The sequence below is a fragment of the Chelonia mydas genome, chromosome 3 (genome assembly GCF_015237465.2).
Source record: "Chelonia mydas isolate rCheMyd1 chromosome 3, rCheMyd1.pri.v2, whole genome shotgun sequence".
Taxonomy (NCBI): Eukaryota; Metazoa; Chordata; order Testudines; family Cheloniidae; genus Chelonia; species Chelonia mydas.
Window position 1 is genome coordinate 97,321,638 of NC_057851.1, and position 22,190 is coordinate 97,343,827.

The 22,190-nt window shown below is 44.8% G+C and overlaps 1 protein-coding gene across 1 annotated transcript in view; it reads left to right on the top strand.

Moving 5' to 3' along the window:
• Positions 1 to 272: 272 nt before the first annotated feature.
• ENPP1 (ectonucleotide pyrophosphatase/phosphodiesterase 1) overlaps positions 273 to 22,190 on the top strand; it is a 76,014-nt gene continuing 54,096 nt past the window's right edge. Inside the window, 1 exon segment of the mRNA XM_037894812.2 lies at positions 273 to 663. Within this exon segment, the coding sequence (XP_037750740.1) occupies positions 487 to 663 (177 nt within the window). The 5' untranslated portion in view covers positions 273 to 486.

Consider the following 22,190-nt stretch of genomic DNA (forward strand, 5'->3'; position numbering starts at 1 on the left):
GTGCTCAGAGCTGGGGGGCAGGGGCTGCGGGGGAAGCCTGGGCACGCCAGAGGGAAAGGCTGTTCTAGGCGCAAAGGAAAGCAGCGTGGCTCTCCCTGCCAGCCACCCCCAGCTCCCCTCCTCTTCCTCCCGCGTCTATTGGGAGCCACGTTATCTGACCCCCAGCAGGCGCGACGCGTTTAGCCATTTGGGACGGGGGCTGGGGGTCGGAAGGGCGCGGGGAGAGGCGAGCAAAAAGCGGGGCCGCGTAAAGAGGCGCGGAGGGAAGCGCCGCCTCACACCACCACCCACAATGCAGGACAGCCGCGGGCCAGGAAGCTGCACTGGCTTCTCCCCGCGCTCCCGCTCCAGCCCTGAGCCGCGGGGGAAGGCGCCAGGCGTGCGCCTGGCCAGCAGGGAGGCGGGGCCGCCGGGCCCGGGGCTGCTCTGTCACCCTATTAATAGCGGCGGCCGGAGACAGCGCCGCAGGCTAGAGGCGCGGGGACCATGGAGGGAGACGGGAACGTCACGGGGAGCCTGCCCGGGCAGCGCAGCCTCAGCCACGGAGCGGAGCAGGCGGCGGCGGCGCCCATGATCCCAGCCATGGAGCTCGCCCAGGAGCCGGAGAAAGCAGCGCCTAGAGGCAAAAGCAAGAACCCCAACACCTATACAGTGCTCTCCCTGGTAAGAGGCGAGCGAGGTGCTAGGGGCTCAGGGCCAGGTGCCTCTAGGGCCGGGTCCAGCTGCTCTGCAGAGGGGGCCATGAATAGCCACCGGCAGGACCTTAGTCCCCAGCAGTGTTCCCTCTAATTTGTGACAGGCCATGTGCGCAAAAAATGTCTTCTGTGCAAAATTTTGACAGGCCGCGTGGGCAAAAAAATTTCTTCTGTGCAAATTGTTGTGCTTGTATGCACACTTTTGTGCGCGCGGTGTTCCGCCCTGTGCCCGGGGTTTCGGATCTGTGTGCGCACACACAGGTGCACAGCTTAGAGAGAACAGTGGTCCCCAGCTCCCTGGGGCTGCCCTGCTCCGCTGGCCCTAAGGAGCAGGGCAGCCCGGTTGACTGGTTCCAAAGGCACCCGCGTGAGTGCTGAAATGCTGCAGAGGAATGAAAAAGCCTGCTGCGGAGCAACCTCCGCTCCTCTGTCTTTGGCTCTGCACTTTTTTTTCCCCTTAAGAGGGAGTGTGAGGAACTAGCAATTGTACCATAACATTAAATAAAGCCTAACGAGGTGGCGCTTTAACGTGCGTGGCTGATGTAGCCAGTGTGGGTATGTGAGATATACCCAGGCAGAAATGCCAAGTGCCTCACTTTATCTTGCATTAATTTAACTCTGGATTTAAAAACATCCTGTGCCAAGGGCTTTGCCGTGTGCTTCAACAGGGCATTTAAAAAAATACCTTCTGTGACACGCTGAGATCCTTGTAGTCGGAGAACAGGAGAGTGAGCCATGCACTGGCGTTCCACTCATTACTCTGCTCATTGCCTGGCTGTAGGCGAGCCAGTCACAGCTCTCCAGGGCCAACCAGGAAATTGACCCATTTTTTACCATGGCAGGTTTCAGAGTAGCAGCTGTGTTAGTCTGTATTCGCAAAAAAAAAAAAAGGAGGACTTGTGGCACCTTAGAGACTAACCAATTTATTTGAGCATAAGCTTTCATCGGATGAAGTGAGCTGTAGCTCACGAAAGCTTATGCTCAAATAAATTGGTTAGTCTCTAAGGTGCCACTAGTACTCCATTTTTTACCATGGTTGTCTGCGGTGGGTCATCCTGTTCTGTAAATGGTTTAATTGTTAGGGAGGCACAGAACAGTTTTTAGCACTACCGACTCTTGAATTCTCTGAGTGGTAGCGCTGAAAACACTTTCATCCTGCCTCGATTAGCAGCTCAGAGAGAGTGTTCCACAGTTCTGTCAGAAAGTATTTTATCTTCTACGTTTATAAGTAATATCCTATCTGAAAGAGATTAGAGGAGCGGGGATTCTTTTTTTCACCATCTAGTTTACTTTCTGCATTTAATAGCACTCATTTTCACTGCTTCCTCTCTTTGAAATCAATGGTTGTTTTTTCCCTGTTGTGGGTATTTGGCACTGCAACCTGGGAGAAGAAAATAGACAAAAATGTGACTGAAAAATTTGTAGTGGACCAGAAGGACAGGTGCAGTACCAGAAACTACTTTACATTAATTTTTAAAGTTATGTCAATTAGAAGTTTATGGTGTCTCTTGAAACCATTTTCAGTTCTGTTTCAGGGAGACCCATTGCTGACAGTGGTTGTTAGTAATGGGTCAGTTTCCTAGTACAGCTGCATCTCCTCTGTTCTCATTGTTGCCATCTGTACAATGAAGATGATAATGTTCATACTTCACAGGGACGTTATGAGCCTAAAATGATTAATGTATATAAAGAGCTTTGGCATTCTTGGGAGGAAGACACTATAGAAATACAAAATATTGCTTTTGCTTGTGTGTGCATAAGCAGTAATTTTTAAGTACAGTATAGTAAAGTCTACAGCTTTGAGGTATCTTTTCAAATATATATATGAACTTGCAACCTGTTTGATAATTAGGGCTAACACACAAACACTTCTTACACTTTCAAATGAACTGTGCACCACCTCACAATTGCCTTTAAAAATCTTTAGCTGTTAGCTGTAAGTGTGAACTGTACATAATCACTTGTGAGTCTCTTTTAGTCTTGTTGTAGGTAGTGTAATTATATTACATGCTAAATTCACCCCAGAGTTTTTGGCAGATTTTTCTGCTGTAGAATTGACCGGCAGCCCCACTGGTGAAAAGCCTTCTGTGTGTGTGTGATGGAGGGGGGAAGGAGGTGTGGTGTTGGAAGGTGGTTACAGCCATACTCTATATGTTATACTTAGCTATAGAACAGGGGTGGGCAAACTTTTTGGCCCAAGGGCCACATCTGAGTATGGAAATTACATGGCGGGCCATGAATGCTCACGAAATTGGGGTTTGGGGTGTGGGAGGGGGTGAAGGCTCCACCTGGGGGTGTGGGCTGTGGGGTGGGGCCAGAAATGAGGAGTTCTGGGTGCGGGAGGGGGCTCCGGGCTGGGGGTGCAGGCTCTGGGGTGGAGCTGAGGATGAGGGGTTGGAGGTGCAGGAGGGTGCTCTGGGCTGGGACCGAGGGGTTTGGCGGGTGGGAGGGGGATCACGGGTGGGGCAGGGGGTCAGGGTGCAGGCTTTCGGCGGGGGGGCACTTACCTCAAGTAGCTCCCAGAAACAGCAGCAGCATGTCCCAGCAATGGGAACTGTGGGGGCGGCGCTTGGTGCGGGGGTAGCATGCAGAGCCCACTGACTACCCCTATGCGTAGGAGCTGGAGGGGGGACATGCTGCTGCTTCCGGGAGCCGCGCAGCGTGGGGCAAGCCCCCGACTCCACTCCCTGGTGGGAGCTCGAGGACCCGATTAAAACATCTGGAGAGCCGGCTTTGGCCCCCGGGCCGTAGTTTGCCCACCCCTGCTATATAGGGTCAGCACAGCCCCAAAATTGCTTGGTGCTTGCTGGAAAGGGCTGATGGTGAAAACTTGGCTCACTTTTTCAAGGCACCTGATTTGAAGCAGGGACTTGAACCTAACTCTCCCACATCCAGCGTGCACATCCTAACCACCAGCCTGTCACATATGTTGAGGGGTGTGGGTGTCCTCTCACTCTGTCCTGACTCCTGTTCAATCTATTCCACTTTGCATTAATAATTAAATAGTCCCAGAGAACGAGACACTGACTGTGTACTCCAGTGGTTATGACATTCACCTAGGATATGGGAGACCAAGACAAAGACCCTGCTGTCAATCAGGTGTCTAACTTGTGTGATACTGGCTATTGTATTATCTATTTTTGTTTTTTTCATAGAAACATTTCATAATGTTTCTGTTCTGTCCTAATGCTGAAGGGAACATTTTTGATATCTCAAAATTTTTCATGGAATGGGAAAACTTTCCCTCCCAGTTCTATGCTTAAGAGCTTTGCTGAACAAGGATGGACCTAAACATGCTTGAAGGTAACGGTGTGCTTAAGTGCTCCGCTAAATCGGAGCCCTATTTGCTCAACCAGTGTTCTCCCTCAGACTTGTCATAGTATTCATCCCTCACTGAGGACTACATACACAGAGAGTCTGAAATTTTAAATGAAGCAATTTTTGAGTAATCCAAGCACAAATAAAGGTGGGTTTTTTTTAAATCTCTTTAAAAATATGACTTGCCCTTCACTTTTGCTGTTGTTGCTGACACTCCGATAACGCAGAATGGTCACACAGAATTTACAAAACTTTCCAGAAAATTGGGGTGATGGTAGACTGAGAAAAAGCATGAGTATTTGTAGCCAAAGGGCCCTTAAAAGTGGGGTTAGAAATGAAAGTCTCTCCCTTAAACTTGGCTATAATGGAGAGATTGTATCTCTCCAGTGCTTCTAGAGAGAATATTTCTTGTTGTAGATGTAACAATATGTGCAATGGTTTCATACCCAGCTGTGCTAGGATTTTTATAAATACTGAACAATGCATTTGATTCAGGGCTGATGATCAGAGAGCACTTCCATTAAGGTTTTCGCTTCTTCAGAAAGCAACAGGGCTCATTTACATTCTCCTCTCTCTAGCTACAGGTTAGTCCCACAGATGTCAATGGAAGTTGTGCATATATAGGGCATCATGTGGCTTGCCATCAGTCACAAGGGTGCAAGACCCAAATTACAGAAGAACTTCATAGCTTCTGTGTGAAGGGGAACAGAGTATGGGGGCTCTACCTGTGGGGGTGGGGTTAGGGTGGTGGTTTCACAAGCCCTTATAAGCTGCAGAACAGTATTTAGCAAAGGCACTCCGCACAGGAATGTATAGTGGCTGATGGAGGTTTGTGGGCAGAACAAAAAGTGGTGTGGAGTCTCCTCCTTGCACTGGGACTGTATTTGGTTCATTGAGTGTAAATGTGGGGAGTTCTGTGCTTTGGATGAAAAATATCGCACATGGACCATCCATATGAACCTGAGTCAGAAATGGTCTTTAGCATAAACAGAGGGCCAGATCCTTGGCTGGTGTGAATTGATATGTTCTATTGACTTCCATGGATGTATGTCAGTTTTCTCTAGTTGAAGATCTGGCCCAAAGAGTGAAAAAGTTGTTGACTGGTGGCCAGATCATTCTCTCCACTAATGGACTCAGAGGACTCGGATCAGGGTGGAGGGGGAAAAAATGGGGAGAGACACACTTCTGTGGCATTGTTCCCCTTCCCACCCACTGGTAGGAATCAAGTCTCCACGCTGGTTATTGATCTGTCACCTGCATTTGATACCGTTGATCATGAGTTGTTGTTGACTTGCCTGCACACCCAGATAGGGGCTTCTCTTCAGTGGCTTCATTGTTTTCTTTCAGAGAGATCTCCATAGGTAATTGTGGGCAATTGCTCCTCTTCCCAAAAAACTCTCAAGTGTGGTGTGCTACAGGGTACCATTCTGCTGCCCTTCCTCCTGAATCCTGTACAACATGTATGTGGGGCCATTAATAAGGTGTGGCAGGGTCAGGCCAGATGGCTACAGGAGAGAGTTAGAAGGCAGATATATTAGTCCCAGATTAAGCAGGTCCATTTTCCCTGGGTAAGGTAACGGGCAGTTCCAGAACAAGAAGGAACTTGCTGGAACAAATTCAGGCAGGCAGGCTAATTAGGACACCTGGAGCTAATTAAGAAGCTGCTAGAATCAATTAGGGCAGGCTGGCTAATCAGGGCACCTGAGTTTAAAAAGGACCTCACTTCAGTTTGTGGTGCATGTGTGAGGAGCTGGGAGCAAGAGGCACTAGGAGCTGAGAGTGAGAAGGCGTACTGCTGGAGGACTGAGGAGTACAAGCATTATCAGACACCAGGAGGAAGATCCTGTGGTGAGGATAAAGAAGGTGCTGGGAGGAGGCCATGGGGAAGTAGCCCAGGGAGTTGTAGCTGTCGCACAGCTGTTCCAGGAGGCACTCTAGACAGCTGCAGTCCACAGGGCCCTGGGCTGGAACCCGGAGTAGAGGGCTGGCCCGGGTTCCTCCCACTCCTGATCAGACACAGGAGGAGTTGACCTGGACTGTGGGTTCCACCAGAGGGGAAGGTCTCCGGGCTGTTCCCCGACCCTCACGGTGGATCAGCAGAGACTTCGGGGATTGTTCTTCTTCCTTTTTCCCATGCTGGCCAGTGATGAGGTTAGCTGAGTGAACGGCAAGCTTGAGCCACTAGCAAAAGTGGCCAAACTGAGGGCTGCTGTGAAGCTCTGAGGCGAGCAAATCCACCAATAAGTGCAGGACCCACCAAGGCAGAGGAGGAACTTTGTCATAAAGGATAATAAGAAGACATGAGGTTTGTGTCTTCGGTTTGCTGATGACACCCAACTGTATGTCTCAGTCTCCACCAACTCAGATGATGTGCCTCAATCAGCGTCTACCAGAGATCGGTGCATGGATGAGCGTGAGCTGGCTGAGGCTCAATCCTGACAACAATTAAGTGATAATGGTGCTTTGAGGGAAACCGATTGAAGAGATGGCAGAAATAATAACAGCCTCTTTGAGGGAGTTCATCTACCACTAGTGTGCAGGGTTGGAAACTTAGTGGACTCTAGACCACTCGCAACTATTGGATGATCATACTGCAGCAGTAACCCAGCCAGCTTTTTGCCACCTTTGTCTGGGTAGGCAGCTGCAGGCTTTCTTTTAGGGTGCCGACCTTGCCATTGTTACCTCAGAATTAAACTCTTGCAATAAAATATTGCTTTACATGGGGCTGCATCTTAAAACCATTTGGCAATTGAAGCTAGTACAGACTCTGGTAGCTTGCTTACTAAGGGCGTCTTGCTGGGAGTACATGGCATCAACTTTCCAAGATCTTTACTAGCTGCCTGTTGATCTCCGTGTCCTAAAACCTGCCAGCCTAAAGGGTTGTCTCTCTTCCGATACCATACTGCCACAGCTCCAGTCAGCATAGATAATAAAGTTGGATCTCTCTCATTAAAACAGAGTAGGTGGCAGCATGCTCTCTGTGAAGGATCTGGTACTCAGGAACTTGCTCTCTCCCCCCCATGGTCCAAAGTAGCTCAAATCTGGTGACCTTCTGGGCATGCTGCAAAACACACCTGTTTGCTGGGGAATTTGGAGAGGGCCAAGGGTGTGCTTCCCAGGACGATGAAGGGTGGAAAGGAGGGGTAGGGTGTGTGTGTGTTGCTGTTGGGGTTTTGTTGGAATACCAAATGTGTTAGGTTGCTTAGAATCTTGTATAGGCATCTTTTAATTATTTAAATCAAATTAAATAAATATCACACAGAAGACCCTCCATGAGAGCCCTATGGGGAAGGGAAGGAGTTGGGGATTGCTAGGTCTTCCTTTAGAAACCCATGAAAAAACATATATAACCCAGTATTAAGATTATGCTGTCAGGTTGATTTATTTTCTTTCCCCCACTGCAATTGGGGATGCACTGGGAGTCACAACCAATGGAGGTGTACATGGGAGGTTACTGGGACTGTTTGGGCCAGGAAGCAGTGCAGAGGCACAGGGGCTCCAAAGAAATGTCCCTGGCCTCCCACAGAGCACCTGAGATTAGGTAGATTTTTGGACTGAGTTCTAGTTCTGTGGGGAAGCAACGCTGACCTTGCCTCTCTAAGGAGGAAGATCACACGGAAACCGAAGTCCAAACTATGGATTTTTCCAGTCCTGCACCTTAAACCGACCCACACAGTGTGTCTTGGTACTTAAAAATTTAGAAGTAAGAAAAAACACGATTGCGAGGATGTGATGTTCCCCTCTGGTGTTATCTGGACCAGTGATCTGCTAGGTCACTCCAATCCTTGACTCTGGGAGCCAGCTGTACCCTGCTCTGCTCTGAGAACCCCCCACTCCTGGGCTGTTCACACACAGCCTCTGGCATGTAAGCTGCTCCCAGCTACTTGCAACCGCATGATACTAGCCAGTATCTCCAGTCCCAGACACAACCCTGGGAACCTCCGTCTTGCAGTGTCCAGTTATGCCCACTGGATGCTGCAAGCATATATGAGTTCAATTTAACAAAGAAATTGATATGTACCAGGCTTGTTCTCCCAAGGGGAGCCTCTGACATGCTTCAAACCAAATGCATTGCTTCAGGTAGAATAAACAAACTTATTAACTATAAAGATATAATCACTTAGATTCTAAGTCAAAGCATAACAAGTCAGATTTGGTCAAATGAAATAAAAGCAAAATGCATTCTAAGCTGATCTTAACACTTTCAATGTCCTTACAAACTTAGATGCTTCTCACCAGAGGAAGAAAAGGAGTACTTGTGGCACCTTAGAGACTAACCAATTTATTTGAGCATAAGCTTTCGTGAGCTACAGCTCACTTCATCGGATGCTTGTGAAAGCTTATGCTCAAATAAATTGGTTAGTCTCTAAGGTGCCACAAGTACTCCTTTTCTTTTCACGAATACAGACTGACGCGGCTGCTACTCTGAAACCTCTCACCACAGGCTGGCTGCTCTTCAGCCAGGTCTCCCCTTTGATCAGTGCTTCAGTCGTGTGGTGGTGGTGTCTGTAGATGTAAGTGGAAGAGAGAGAGAGCATGGCAAATGTCTCTCCCTTTTATCATGTCCTTTCTTCCCTCTTGGCTTTGTTCCCCCTTTTCCGCGTCCCCCCTCCCCCCTTCAGAGTCAGGTGAGCATTACTGAGTCTCTCCAAGCAAGGTTGAGCAATTCCCCTAGTGTGGCCTCATACAGGTGAGTCATTGCATTGTAGCTCCTTTGCTGGACAATGGCTGTTGATGGTTGTTTGAGACCCCGCCCCGGCATTGGTTACTTTCCTTGCTGTTGCCTCTGGGGAGCTAATTTCTGTCTGATTCCCCCAATTTACAGAATGATTTAGTGACAACAATGCTCATAATGCATTAATGATATATACATATATGGATAGAGAAATGACTTTCAGCAGATCATAACCTTTCCCCTGATACCTTACAAAGCATGCTTTATACGTAAGAGCACGATGATATGACAGTGAGGAATATGGGGGTTACAGCATGCTCTCCCAAGGTATAGAATGTCACAGAGGAGTCACATTGGGTTTGAGCCAAAAGTCTACTGAAATCATTGGGAATACTGCCATTGATTTCAGTGGGCTTTGAATTATGTCCATGTGGTATAATTATCAATTCTGCTCCAGTAGCTCTGATTAGAAGATTCAACAAAAGCAATCCAGAGGCAGTGTGATACAATGTTTAGAGGACAGGGCTGGGACTCAGGAGACCTGGATTCTATTCTTGGCTCTGCCACTGGTGACCTGTGTGATCCAAGGAATGGAAAACCTACCTTATGAGAGGAGACTCGCATTACTTGGCTTGTTTAGCCTGACAAAAAGAAGACTGAGGGGAGATACAATTGCTCTATAAATACATCAGAGGGATAAATACCAGGGAGGGAGAGGAGTTATTTAAGTTAAACGCCAATATGGACACAAGAATAAATGGATATAAACTGGCCATCAACAAGTTTAGGCTCCAGAGTAACAGCCGTGTTAGTCTGTATTTGCAAAAAGAAAAGGAGTACTTGTGGCACCTTTAGAGACTAACCAATTTATTTGAGCATAAGCTTTCGTGAGCTACAGCTCACTTCATTGGATGCATACTGTGGAAAGTACAGAAGACGTTTTTATACACACAAACCATGAAAAAATGGGTGATTATCACTACAAAAGGTTTTCTCTCCCCCCACCCCACTCTCCTGCTGGTAATAGCTTATGTAAAGTGATCACTCTCCTTACAATGTGTATGATAATCAAGATGGGCCATTTCCAGCACAAATCCAGGGTTTAACAAGAACGTCTGGGGAGGGGGGTAGGAAAAAACAAGGGGAAATAGGTTACCTTGCATAATGACTTAGCCACTCCCAGTCTCTATTCAAGCCTAAGTTAATTGTATCCAATTTGCAAATGAATTCCAATTCAGCAGTCTCCCGCTGGAGTCTGGATTGGAAGTTTTTCTGTTGTAATATCGCAACTTTCATGTCTGTAATCGCGTGACCAGAGAGATTGAAGTGTTCTCCGACTGGTTTATGAATGTTATAATTCTTGACATTTGATTTGTGTCCATTTATTCTTTTACGTAGAGACTGTCCAGTTTGACCATGTACATGGCAGAGGGGCATTGCTGGCACATGATGGCATATATCACATTGGTAGATGTGCAGGTGAACGAGCCTCTGATAGTGTGGCTGATTTGATTAGGCCCTATGATGGTGTCCCCTGAATAGATATGTGGGCACAGTTGGCAACAGGCTTTGTTGCAAGGATAGGTTCCTGGGTTAGTGGTTCTGTTGTGTGGTATGTGGTTGCTGGTGAGTATTCGCTTCAGGTTGGGGGGCTGTCTGTAGGCAAGGACTGGCCTGTCTCCCAAGATTTGTGAGAGTGTTGGGTCATCCTTCAGGATAGGTTGTAGATCCTTGATAATGCGTTGGAGGGGTTTTAGTTGGGGGCTGAAGGTGACGGCTAGTGGCGTTCTGTTATTTTCTTTGTTAGGCCTGTCCTGGAGTAGGTGACTTCTGGGAACTCTTCTGGCTCTATTAATCTGTTTCTTCACTTCTGCAGGTGGGTATTATAGTTGTAAAAATGCTTGATAGAGATCTTGTAGGTGTTTGTCTCTGTCTGAGGGGTTGGAGCAAATGCAGTTGTATCGCAGAGCTTAGCTGTAGACAATGGATCGTGTGGTGTGGTCAGGGTGAAAGCTGGAGGCACGAAATTAGATGAAGGTTTCTAACCATCAGAGGAGTGAAGTTCTGGAACAGCCTTCCAAGGGGAGCAGTGTGGGCAAAAAACCTAACGGGCTTTAAGACTGAGCGTAATAAGTTTATGGAGGTGATGGTACGATGGGACTGCCTACGATGGCATGTGGCAGTCGCTGATGGGCCACATGCCAAGAGCAAAAATTCCCAATTGCTGGAGACTGGATACTAGATGGGGAGAGCTCTGAGTTACTACAGAGAATTCTTTCCCAGGTATATACCTGATGGGTCTTGCCCACATGCTTAGAGTCTAACTGATTGCCATATTTGGTGTCGAGAAGGAATTTTCCCCCAGGTCAGATTGGCTGAAACCCTGGGGATTTTTCGCCTTCTTCTACAGCAAGAGTCACGGGTCACTTGCAAATTTAAACTAATGTAAATAGTGAATTCTAACTTGAAGTCTTTAAACCATGATTTGAAGACTTCAGTAACTCAGCCAGAGATTAGGTGTCTGTTACAGGAGTGGATGAAGTTCTGTGGCCTGCAGTGTACAGGAGGTCACAATGATCCCTTCTGACTTTAAAGTCTATGAATCTTAGGCAAGTCACTTCCCCTCTGAGAATCTGTTTCCACTCCTGTCCTTTGTCTGTCTTGTCGTGTTTTTTTTTTTTTTTTTTTTGACTAAGTTCTTTGGGGCAAGGACACTCATACTATGGGTTTGTACAGTGCTTAGCACAATGGACCCTTGCTTTCCGGTGGGGTATTCAGCTGCTACCTCAATACAATACATAATAATAATAATAATAATAATTAATAATAGTAATGTGGTTGATCGCCACAAAATTTCTAAAGGATGCCCCTGAAAAGTAATAAGTAGGCAAAACAAAAGATCAGAGTAACTAATGCTGGGATACCAAATGGAGGTTTAATGGGTAGTCTGAAATAGCAATTTTAAACTCCATGATATGCTGAATTTTGAAATTCTGTGTGCTCTTATTGGGGGGGTCTCGGTTTAAAAAATATTGCTGGTCTTCCTGAAGTATTCTTTTATTTTGCAAGCAAGGTGAATAGCAATATGGGGGAACAAGGACATTATGTAATATTTTTTTTGTCTTTGTTTTTGCAACATTACAACTTTCCTGCTTCATCAATTTCATGTTTGAGTTTTAAAGGTGTTCATTTTAATTGTTAAATAAATAAAAAGTACTAGTTTCAAATTGAATGGGTCTTCCGATTCCTTTTTTTTTTATTGTATTCCCCCAGCATGTCTACATACAGTGTTACCCACTCTATTTCATGAAAATGAGAAAATCTTAACTTTTAGGAGTTTTAAGAACACAGTCACTTTTGATTTTGTTTTTCTGGTAATCTCATTTTCCAAAGATGGCTTTGAATGTAACACAGCCTATAGAATTTGTTCTAGCTCCTCATTAAGCTTATAGAAATCATGTGTGTGGTGTACAATTTCTATACCTTTGGATAAGAAGAAGGTGTGTGTGTGTGTGTGTGGTGGATATTGGAGTTGGGTGTTGGAGACTCAAGAAGTTAAAAAGGAATAATCTTTCTCCTTCAGAGCAGGGAAAATCTAGGAAAGCTAACTGTTCCTCTAAGTTATGACCCTTTTGTAGCACTCTGTTTTTCAGTTTTTACTTGCTCAAATGAAATAGCTATCCCGCATATCTGATGGTAGAGGGCAAGTGCTGATGCAAAGTTGAAACTTTATTTGAAGATACTGCTTGGAGCTGAGGCTTTGTTTATATTCAGAAAGTTGACTGGTTCATTGGATAGGGTATTAGTCTGGGTTCAGTTTCTTGCTCTGCCACAGCCTTCATGTATGACTCTGGGAAAATTATGTCTTCACTGCAATAAAAGATTCATGGCACAGCGATTGCTAGCCCAGGTCAGTTGACCCAGGCTCATAGGGCTTTAAAATTGCAGTGTAGATATTCAGGCTTGGGCTGGAGCCCGGGCTCTGATACCCTGTGAGGTAGGAGGGTCTCAGACGCCAGGCTCCAGCCCAAGCCTGAACATTTACACTGTTTTGCCTATTTTTGGCCCTGCAGCTGGAGCCCTGTGAGCCCAAGTCAGCTGACCTGGGCTCTGAGACTTGGTGCCACTGTTTTTTTTGACTCTGTATAGACCTATCGACTGTGTCTCAGTTCCTTATCTGTAAAATGGGGGCAATAGACATTTTCTACCTCAAAGGGGTGTTGTGAGGCTCTCAGATAACAAGAGTAATGGGGTCCATATAACTATTTTGTTTTTGCTATACCTGCATTAGGGGTTATAATTAGATACACTGCTGCAACTTCTCTAATATAGATGAGGTCTGAAAGAGATAAATATCTAGTTCATGCAAGGCTTACTTCTGATTTATTGCTGAGTCAAATTCTTCCTTGGAGTAACTCTACTGACATCCGTGGAAGCACACAAGGGGTGAATTGTTCCAGTTTCTTTTACCATGGAAGCTGGATATCTGCTGAATTAGGTAAAAATTACAGAGAATGACAATATAGTTGTGGGAGCAGACTCAAAATTCTTCCAGGTTTTTCAAAACTTTACTGTTGACTGGCTACTAGCCATCAGTATGTGCTCCAAATAAACAATATGGGTGAATTAAATGGGAGTATTAGCATTAACTTCAGTGGGGCTAGGACTTCTCTCCATATTTTTACAGAGCCTTTCCTAGCTAGATATAATGAATTAGGACATGAGGCTAGTTCTAAGTTAGTGTGTTTAACATTTTGAACATATAAAGCACTACATACACATTATTATTATGGTTCCAAATAGGCTGGGTGAATCTTACAAAGTAACTTTTGTGAACATTAGTTCAAATAAAGAATGCAAAATTCAATGGCATTTCCAATCTCTGTGAACATTCAGATGAGCTGCCAGACAAAATGTCACAAATATTAATGCAAATACATATTTACAGTAACTCCTCGCTTAATATTGTAGTTACGTTCCTGAAAAATGCTACTTTAAGTGAAACAATGTTCAGCAAATCCAATTTCCCCACAAGAATTAACATAAATAGGCGGGGGTTAGGTTCCAGGGAAACTTTTTTTTCACCAGACAAAAGACTATATTTTATATGTACACAGTATACATTTTAAACAAACAATTTAATACTTTACATAGCAATGATGATTGTGAGGCTTGGTTGAGGTGGTGATTGAAGGGGGTGGGATATTTCCCAGGCAATGCCTTGCTGCTAGATGATGAACTAGCATTCGGCTGAGCCCTCAAGGGTTAACACGTTGTTAATGTAGCCTCACACTCTACAAGGCAGCACAAATGGGGGGAGGGGAGACAGCATGGCAGAGAGAAACAGAGAGAGACACACACATAACCTGTGTGTGTGAGAGATATGCATTACCCCTTTAAGTACGCTGACCCCACTCTAAGTACATTGCCTTTTTAAGTAGATCAGCAAGTTGAGATAGCAGCTGCTGCCAGCACACTCCCTGAGCCCCTCAGCAAACGTCCTGAGCCCTGTCCTGTCTTCCTCCTCCCCGGCCCCCCACTCTGTGGAGATTGGGTAAAGGAGCGGGGGGAAGGCAGGAGGGGAGGGGGACACCCTGACATTAGCACCGTTCTTCCCTCCCCGCCCCCCCTACCCTCCCAGCAAGCAGGAGGCTCCCAGGAGCAGCTCCAAGGCAGACGATAGGAGCAGCATATGGCAGTGGGGGGAAGGACACCTGAACTGCCTGGCAATTGATAGCCTGCTGGGTGGCTGCCTCACAGGGAACTTAAGGGAGTGAGGCGCTGATAGGGGGGCTTCTGGCCCACCCTGGTTCCAAACCCCCACCAGCTAGCTCCAACGGGCTGCTCTTTCTGCAAGCAGTGGACAAAGCAGGCGGCTGCCAAATGACATTATAAGGGAGCATTACGCAACTTTTAAATGAGCATGTTCCCTAATTGATCAGCAACATAACAATGAAACAACGTTAATCTGGGTGATGTTAAGTGAGGAGTTACTGTAGATAATTTTATGCTGGAAATTCATGTAGCAATCTTAGAAACTGCTGGTGGATTTGAGTCATCCATTTAAGAAGCATAAGCAATAGTTTTAGATGACCAGTCACACAGCATGAAAAGCTAACTATGTGTAGCAAATACTTGAAATAATAGTCACAGTTAGTTGTTGAACAATCCAGAAGTGGAAGTGTGTTCTCATGCACCATTTGTCTAGATGACCGTGATAAAATCTCCTGTGTGTTGTCCATATTAAAACTCTTTTAATTCTTACTGACAGTGGAGCTGCACTGATGTTAGAAATGGTGGGAAATTTTAGGAAAAAAATGGCTAATGTAGAGAAGACTGTTTTGCCATAGAGCACTGTTTTACCATCTGAGTCATTAGCCTAACTATAAACTCTTTGAGAGAGGCAAAATAGGTGAGGTAAAATTTTTCTTGGACCAGCTTCTGTTGGTGGAAAGTTCAAGCTTTTGAGATACACAGAGCTCTTATTCAGGTCTGGGGAAAGAAGCTGAGTATCTGAGCTAAAAACAAGTTGGGACAGATTCAGGGTGGATTTGATTTAAATCACAAGTCAGGAAAACTCGCTTTAATCATGGATTTCTACATAAAAGTGCATTCTTGTTGGTTGTTATAACCTTAATACATCACAACTCAGAGATAGATGTAGGTTTCATTTTTAGAAGGTACACACTATACATTTTTTAAAGTGATTTATTTTGAAAACTTTTCAGATTAGTTTTACAGCTATATCAGAAAATGAATGGTGGTTTGGTTATTTCATTTACCAAGGGTAAATGAAGCAGACAGGTTTGCCTCCCAGTGACTTCATAAATAGCTCCAATTCAACAGGTTAATCATTAATATTTGGAGGATTTTCTTGCCATGCTGCATTAGGAGGAGAACATCACCAGACATTTAAATTGTTTTATTTAACTAAAACAACGTTATGTATTCTGGATTTCTTTCTTCAACAGCAAACATATAATATTTTAACAAAACAAGCTATGAATTTTTGAATTTAAACATTCAGGTTTTTTAAAATCAGGTTTGTTTTTGTTAAAATTGTTAAATAGTTAAATGAAATACTAAAAAAAATTAAATCTACTGTCAGCCAGGTCAACATGGGAAACTTAAAATATTGGCTTCTGCAGCTAACTGTCATCTTCACCTTCATTTTCCTGTTTGTTCATAATCTGGAAAAGAAAAACAAGCTTTCCTGCTTTTTCAGGTCCCAAACGATTTCTTAATTTGGAATGAATTAGTCCAAAAGGAAGAAAATATTCTTTCTACACTGGCAGAAGAAGCTCATGCTGTTAAAAATGATATTATCACTTCAAGAGTCTCTAAGTCCAAGTAATTAAGTGACTTCCACCAGTTCACTGGTGTGACTTTCTTTAAAACATCATCCGCAAACATAAATTTCTTGAATGGTTCACCCTTAGCTCTGAAGTTTATTGTAGTTGGCATTATGGAGGGATGATTGCTTGATGTCCATGTCATAGCCAACTCCTCTTCTTCAGCAGTTAAGGTTTGACTCTGGTACCGAGTATTGAGAATATTTGCAAGAAAATAAGCTGGAGATGGTGCTCGTCCCATTTGTTTTTTTTTAATGCTTGTAATTTAACTCTGTCATTGCATATTTCTCTTTTTAAGATCTCGCTCGGTTCCTTCCAGATTTCAACAGTGTCAGCAATAAAACAGTTATTTCCCTGCATTTTGTTCACGGCTACAGAAATAGGCTTCAGGGTACTCCTCGTGTGTTCAACATTTCTCTTAAGCCCCATGTTGAGAACTTTGGCTGTGACAGCGCCATCTGTTTTTTCACAATTTTGTTCACAAACTGTCATCAGATTAGGCCAGTTCTTGATATAGTGCTCAAAACAGTCCACTATTGAGTTCCATCGCACGTCTTGTGGGAGAGTTAGCTTGGTTCCTCCCACTTTTTTCAGAGCAGCTTCTGCAAAGTGGTTGTTATGGAAGTATTTTGCAATTTCAACAACATTAGCCTTTATTTCTGGAACACTGAAGTCTTTGGCTGCATCGTTTGAGCACTGCAACCGTATGTTATTAGCTTGGGACTCTCTTCACTCTCTTCTAAATAATTTCTTCTCATCTTGGATACATTTGCAGCATTGTCTGTGACCAAGCTGCATACTAGACATTTGAATTTTTTTTCACAGTTTATTATAGCTTTTACTGCTACTTCTTGTAAGTATTCTGCTGTGTGTGCATTTCTTGATGTATAAATTGTTTCTGTAAGGAAGACATTCCCTTCTTCTGTTGTCACACAAGCGCATACAACAGGATCATTGTGGACATTGCTCCACCCATTGAGACTCAGGTTAACAATTTTACCCTCTAGACCAGGGTTTCCCAAACTTGGTTAACAGCTTGTTCAGGGTAAACCCCTGGCAGGCTGTGAGATGCTTTGTTTACCTAAGCGTCTGCCGGTACTGCCGCTTGCAGCTCCCAGTGGCCATGGTTTGCCGTTGCTGGCCAATGGGAGCTGCGGGAAGCGCTGCGGGCCTCTTTTAGTAATCTGCTGGTTCTTATCACAAACTTATCTATGGTTGTTTCTGGATGATTTTTTTTTTTCTTTTTGCTACATATACTGTGGCTAGGTGACATATGATGTGACTGAAACACTGTCATTGGCAGATAATTCTGAAACTATAGAAAATGATGGTGATCTTGAAGGTGGATAGTCTTCAGAATCCTGTATGTTGAGTCCTGTATGGAGTCTCCTAAACTAAATAAGTCAATTCAGTTATTTAATTATTATTACCATACTGCTCATTTAGTATTACTCATTGCATTCCCTGACACTCAGTACTACTTTAAAGGTGAAATTGTAAAAGGAAGATCTGCCTATTTCAGCATTTTTTTTTATCACAACTGCATCTAAAATGATAATACCACAGAGTAACAGCTATATTTTTTTTGCTCCAACACGAGGATTCAAGAATAGTCCAGAAGGAAGACAGGCAGTCTTTAAAGAGCATGAAATAAAAAAGTTTACCAACCTGAAGATCCTGCATGTTTAGACATGTTCCTTTCATCATCTTCAACGCAGCTTCCTCCTGAGAAGGCACACTTCTCATGAAGTTGTTTCATTAGGGCAACCAGGCCTTGCATTTCTTTGTTGCACTGTTTGCATTTTGCATGCATGCCTGTCTTACCCACAGGTAGAGGAACTTCATTCAAATATTCCAAACTGGGTATCTTTTTACGGCCTGCTGCCATTATAGGTTTTCCCTTCTAGTGAGAAAATGGTATGGTAGATAAGATCTGGAAAAAACACCCTCCTGAGCCATATAAGTTTTGCCAGCATATGTGGTAAGTGTGCACAGCGCTATGTCAGCAAGAGAGCTTCTCCCACCAACATAGCACTGCCAGTAGGGGTCTGTTTAATTATGTTGACAGGAGAGCCCTCTCCCATTGGCATAGAGCAGCTACCCAAGAGATCTTCCAGTGACGCAGCTGCATCAGTTCAGCTGTGCTGCTGTAAGGTCTCTAGTGTAGATATAACCTTAATCAGAGAAATAGCAGGCAGGGGAAATGAGGGGTGGACAAGGTGGGTGAGGTAATATCTTTTATTGGACCAACCATAGAGCTCTTCTTCAGAGCTCTTCTTCAGCTCTTTAGGGGTACTAGTTTCATGATGTAATCATAAAAAAAACAAGAGAAAAGCAAAATAGTAGCATTTTAGAATACCTCATACATAGGGTTGCCAACAGTCCCTTATTACAAGGGACGTCCCCTATTTTTTCTTCTCTGTGCAACAAGATCAGGAGTTCCTGAGTGCTGCAAAAAGCAGCAAGAAACACCCCACGTGAGTGTAGGTGAGTACTGCTTATTATTTATTATTAATAAATATAATTAATTATAATATTGGGAGGAGGGGTGGGGCAGGAGTGCTAAGAGAACAGTCCCATGTTTTTGAAATAGTGTTGGAAAGAATATTTATACATAAGACTATATTTCTAGAACATTTTATTGATGTGCAGTGTAATATATAGGATCAAAATCACTTATATATGCAAAACATGGCAAGGTTCCTCCTTAGTTTGAACATGGTGGGCAGATCTTAGGCCCTGCTCTGGCTGTTTTGCAGTGCTCTGGCAGTGCAAAGTGGCCAACCCCTCCCGCCCCCACCCCAGGGATTCTACCTTTGGCCTCAGTGGGTATAGAGCAGTTGTAGTGGCACCTATGCCATGCTTTTGGTCTCTGGGCAGGGGGCATGGCCAAAGGAATTCCTATGGTTTGCTGATGCCCTGCTACTAGAATGACCCCTGGGGATTATGGGCAGCTGGGTGTACTATAAATCAGAACACCTCCAGGCTTATGCTGGAGGCTGGTTTTAGGACAGGAAGGGTGTAACAGTGGCTTAAGGTCACATTTCCCATTACTTCCGCCTCCATTCATGCACAGAATGCAGCTTGGCTGGACTAGAGGTGTAAGCTCAGTGTAGGATTGGCAGTACATGAACACATGCTGCTATATATTATGTTATAACCGTTGAAAACAGGTGGTATGCAATGCTCTTTGTTTATTCTTTGGTTATGATTCACTGTTGGTGGGATTTAGGGTGACCAGCTGTGTCCGGTTTTCAATCGGAACACCCGGTCGAAAAGGGACCCTGGCGGCTCTGGTCAGCACCACTGATTGGGCCATTAAAAGTTCGGTCGTTGGTACTGCGGAGCTAAGGCAGGCTAGTCCCTAGCTGTCCTGGCTATGTGCTGTACCCCGGAAGCGGCCAGCAGGTCTGGGTCCTAGGTGAGAGGGCCACGGGGCTCAGCGCTGCCCCTGCCCAGAGCACCCGCTCTGCACTCCCATTGGCCAGGAATCACAGCCAATGGGAGCTGTGGGAGTGGTGCCTGCAGGCCAGAGCAGCGCGCAGAGCTACCTGCACACCTCCGCCAAGGAGCTGGACTTGCCAGCTGGCAGGAAGCCTGCCTTAGCACCGCCCTCCCCCCGCCACACTGCGCTGCTGACCAGGAGCCGACGGAGGTAAGCCCACGCCCCAACCCCCTGTCCCAGCCCAGAAACCCCTCCCACACCCTGAACCCTTCTGCCGCAGCCTGGAGCCCCTTCTGTACCTCAAACCCCTCATCCCCAGCCCCAACCCATAGCCTCCACCCCTAGCCGGAGCCCTCACCCTCTACTGTACCCCAATCTCCTGCCCCAGCCTGGAGTCCCCTCCTGTACCATAAACTCCTCATTTCTGGCCCCATTCCAGAGCCCACACCCCCAGTTAGAGACCTCACTCCCTCCCACACCCGAACCCTGTGCCCCAGCCCAGTGAAAGTGAGAGGGTGGGGGAGAGCGAGCCACTGAGGGAGGGGGAATGGAGTGAGTTGGGGGCAGAGCCAGGGGGAAGGAGCAGGGCAGGGCCTTGGAGAAAGGGGCAGGGTTAGGGTGCTCGGTTTTGTGTGGTTAGAAAGTTGGCAACCGTGCTGGGATTAAGAATATTGTCTATAGGGTCTATTGACCTTTTCTAACACACAAAGATCACTTTTCAGCTCTGTTTTCGTTGAAGTTTCAACACAACTTCCCTCATGATTAAACACCAGCACCATTTGCTTCCTTTCCTTTTAAAAATTAGACAGGAAGTAAATCCTTTACTTTTCTGAATTTCCTCTCTATTTGCTAACAGTCTATATTTTATATTGGCAAGAAGTGAATGGGGAAAAAACCCCAGCAGCTGTAATGGTACTGCAGGATATTATGATCTATGTGGCAAACATTTTAAATCCTAAGTATTTAATTCTTCATTTTACCTTTTTTGTTTCTTTTTCTGCTGAAATCAGTTTGTCATCTCTCTGGCTGCCAAAGCAGTCTGTGATGTATTTGTGTTTAAGTATTTAGAAAGCTTTGTATGTCAGTGTCTCCCACAGGTAAATGTAAAGAAATGCCCCATCATATGAAAAAAGAAAAGGAGGATTTGTGGCACCTTAGAGACTAACCAATTCATTTGAGCATAAGCTTTCGTGAGCTATAGCTCACGAAATTTTCCACAGTATGCATCTGATGAAGTGAGCTGTAGCTCACGAAAGCTTATGCTCAAATGAATTGGTTAGTCTCTAAGGTGCCACAAGTCCTCCTTTTCTTTTTGTGAATACAGACTAACACGGCTGTTACTCTGAAACCTATCATATGAAAAGTTATCACTCCTTGGTAAACTCCCCAAAAGGCTGTTCATAATGGCTGACAATGACTTCAGCTACTTTTAAGGGTTCTTCCCCCTTGAATAACCTTAGGTGGAAATAGTGTGCAATAATAGTCTTGGAATGTTCAGTTTAGATGCTATCATAAATATAAGGAAAGGGTAAACCCCTTTAAAATCCCTCCTGGCCAGAGGAAAAATCCTCTCACCTGTAAAGGGTTAAGAAGCTAGGATAACCTTGCTGGCACCTGACTAAAATGACCAATGAGGAGACAAGATACTTTCAAAAGCTGGGGGGAGGAAAAAAACAAAGGGTCTGTCTGTGTGATGCTTTTGCCGGGGACAGAACAGGAATGGAGTCTTAGAACTTAGTAAGTGATCTAGCTAGAGATGCGTTAGATTATGATTTTTTTAAATGGCTGAGAAATTAAGTTGTGCTGAATAGAATGAATATTCCTGTCTGTGTGTCTTTTTGTAACTTAAGGTTTTGCCTAGAGGGATTCTCTATGTTTTGAATCTAATTACCCTGTAAGGTATTTACCATCCTGATTTTACAGAGGTGATTCTTTTTACTGTTTCTTCTATTAAAATGTTTCTTTTCAAGAACTGAATGCTTTTTTCATTGTTCTCAGATCCAAGGGTTTGGGTCTGTGGTCACCTATGCAAATTGGTGAGGATTTTTACCAAACCTTCCCCAGGAAGTGGGGTGCAAGGGTTGGGAGGATTTTGGGGGGAAAGATGTTTCCGAACAACGTTTTCCCAATAAACCCAGATAAACGTTTGGTGGTGGCAGTGGAAGTCCAAGGGCAAAGGGTAAAATAGTTTGTACCTTGGGGAAGTTTTAATCTAAGCTGGTAAAAGTAAGCTTAGGAGGTTTTCATGCAGGTCCCCACATCTGTACGCTAGAGTTCAGAGTGGGGAAGGAACCGTGACAGATGCTAATAATAGTTTTGGGAGTGTTTTAGTTTAGATGCCACGACTAGTCCTTCTCCATGTTTCTTTTTGAAGCAGAACTAACTACTATGTACATCTGTTAAAAATAACCCTCCCTTTTCAGTTCAAAGGAGGTTGCAGACATGCAAACTTCAGCTTGCGCCTGATATTTTTGCATATAGCTGTAAGGATAATCCAGACACCTCAAATGCATTGCTTTAGGGTAACCAGGATCGCCAGATCTGCAGCTCCCACACCTCAGATGTGCAAGCGCTGCCTTGTGGTCAGACAGAATCAATGTGTTGACTTTAACACTTGACCTCCAACCTCACACTCTCTCCGTTCCCGAGATGATAGATTACAAGTAGACATTTAATATAGGCCAAGAGTGTGAAGACAGGGAATA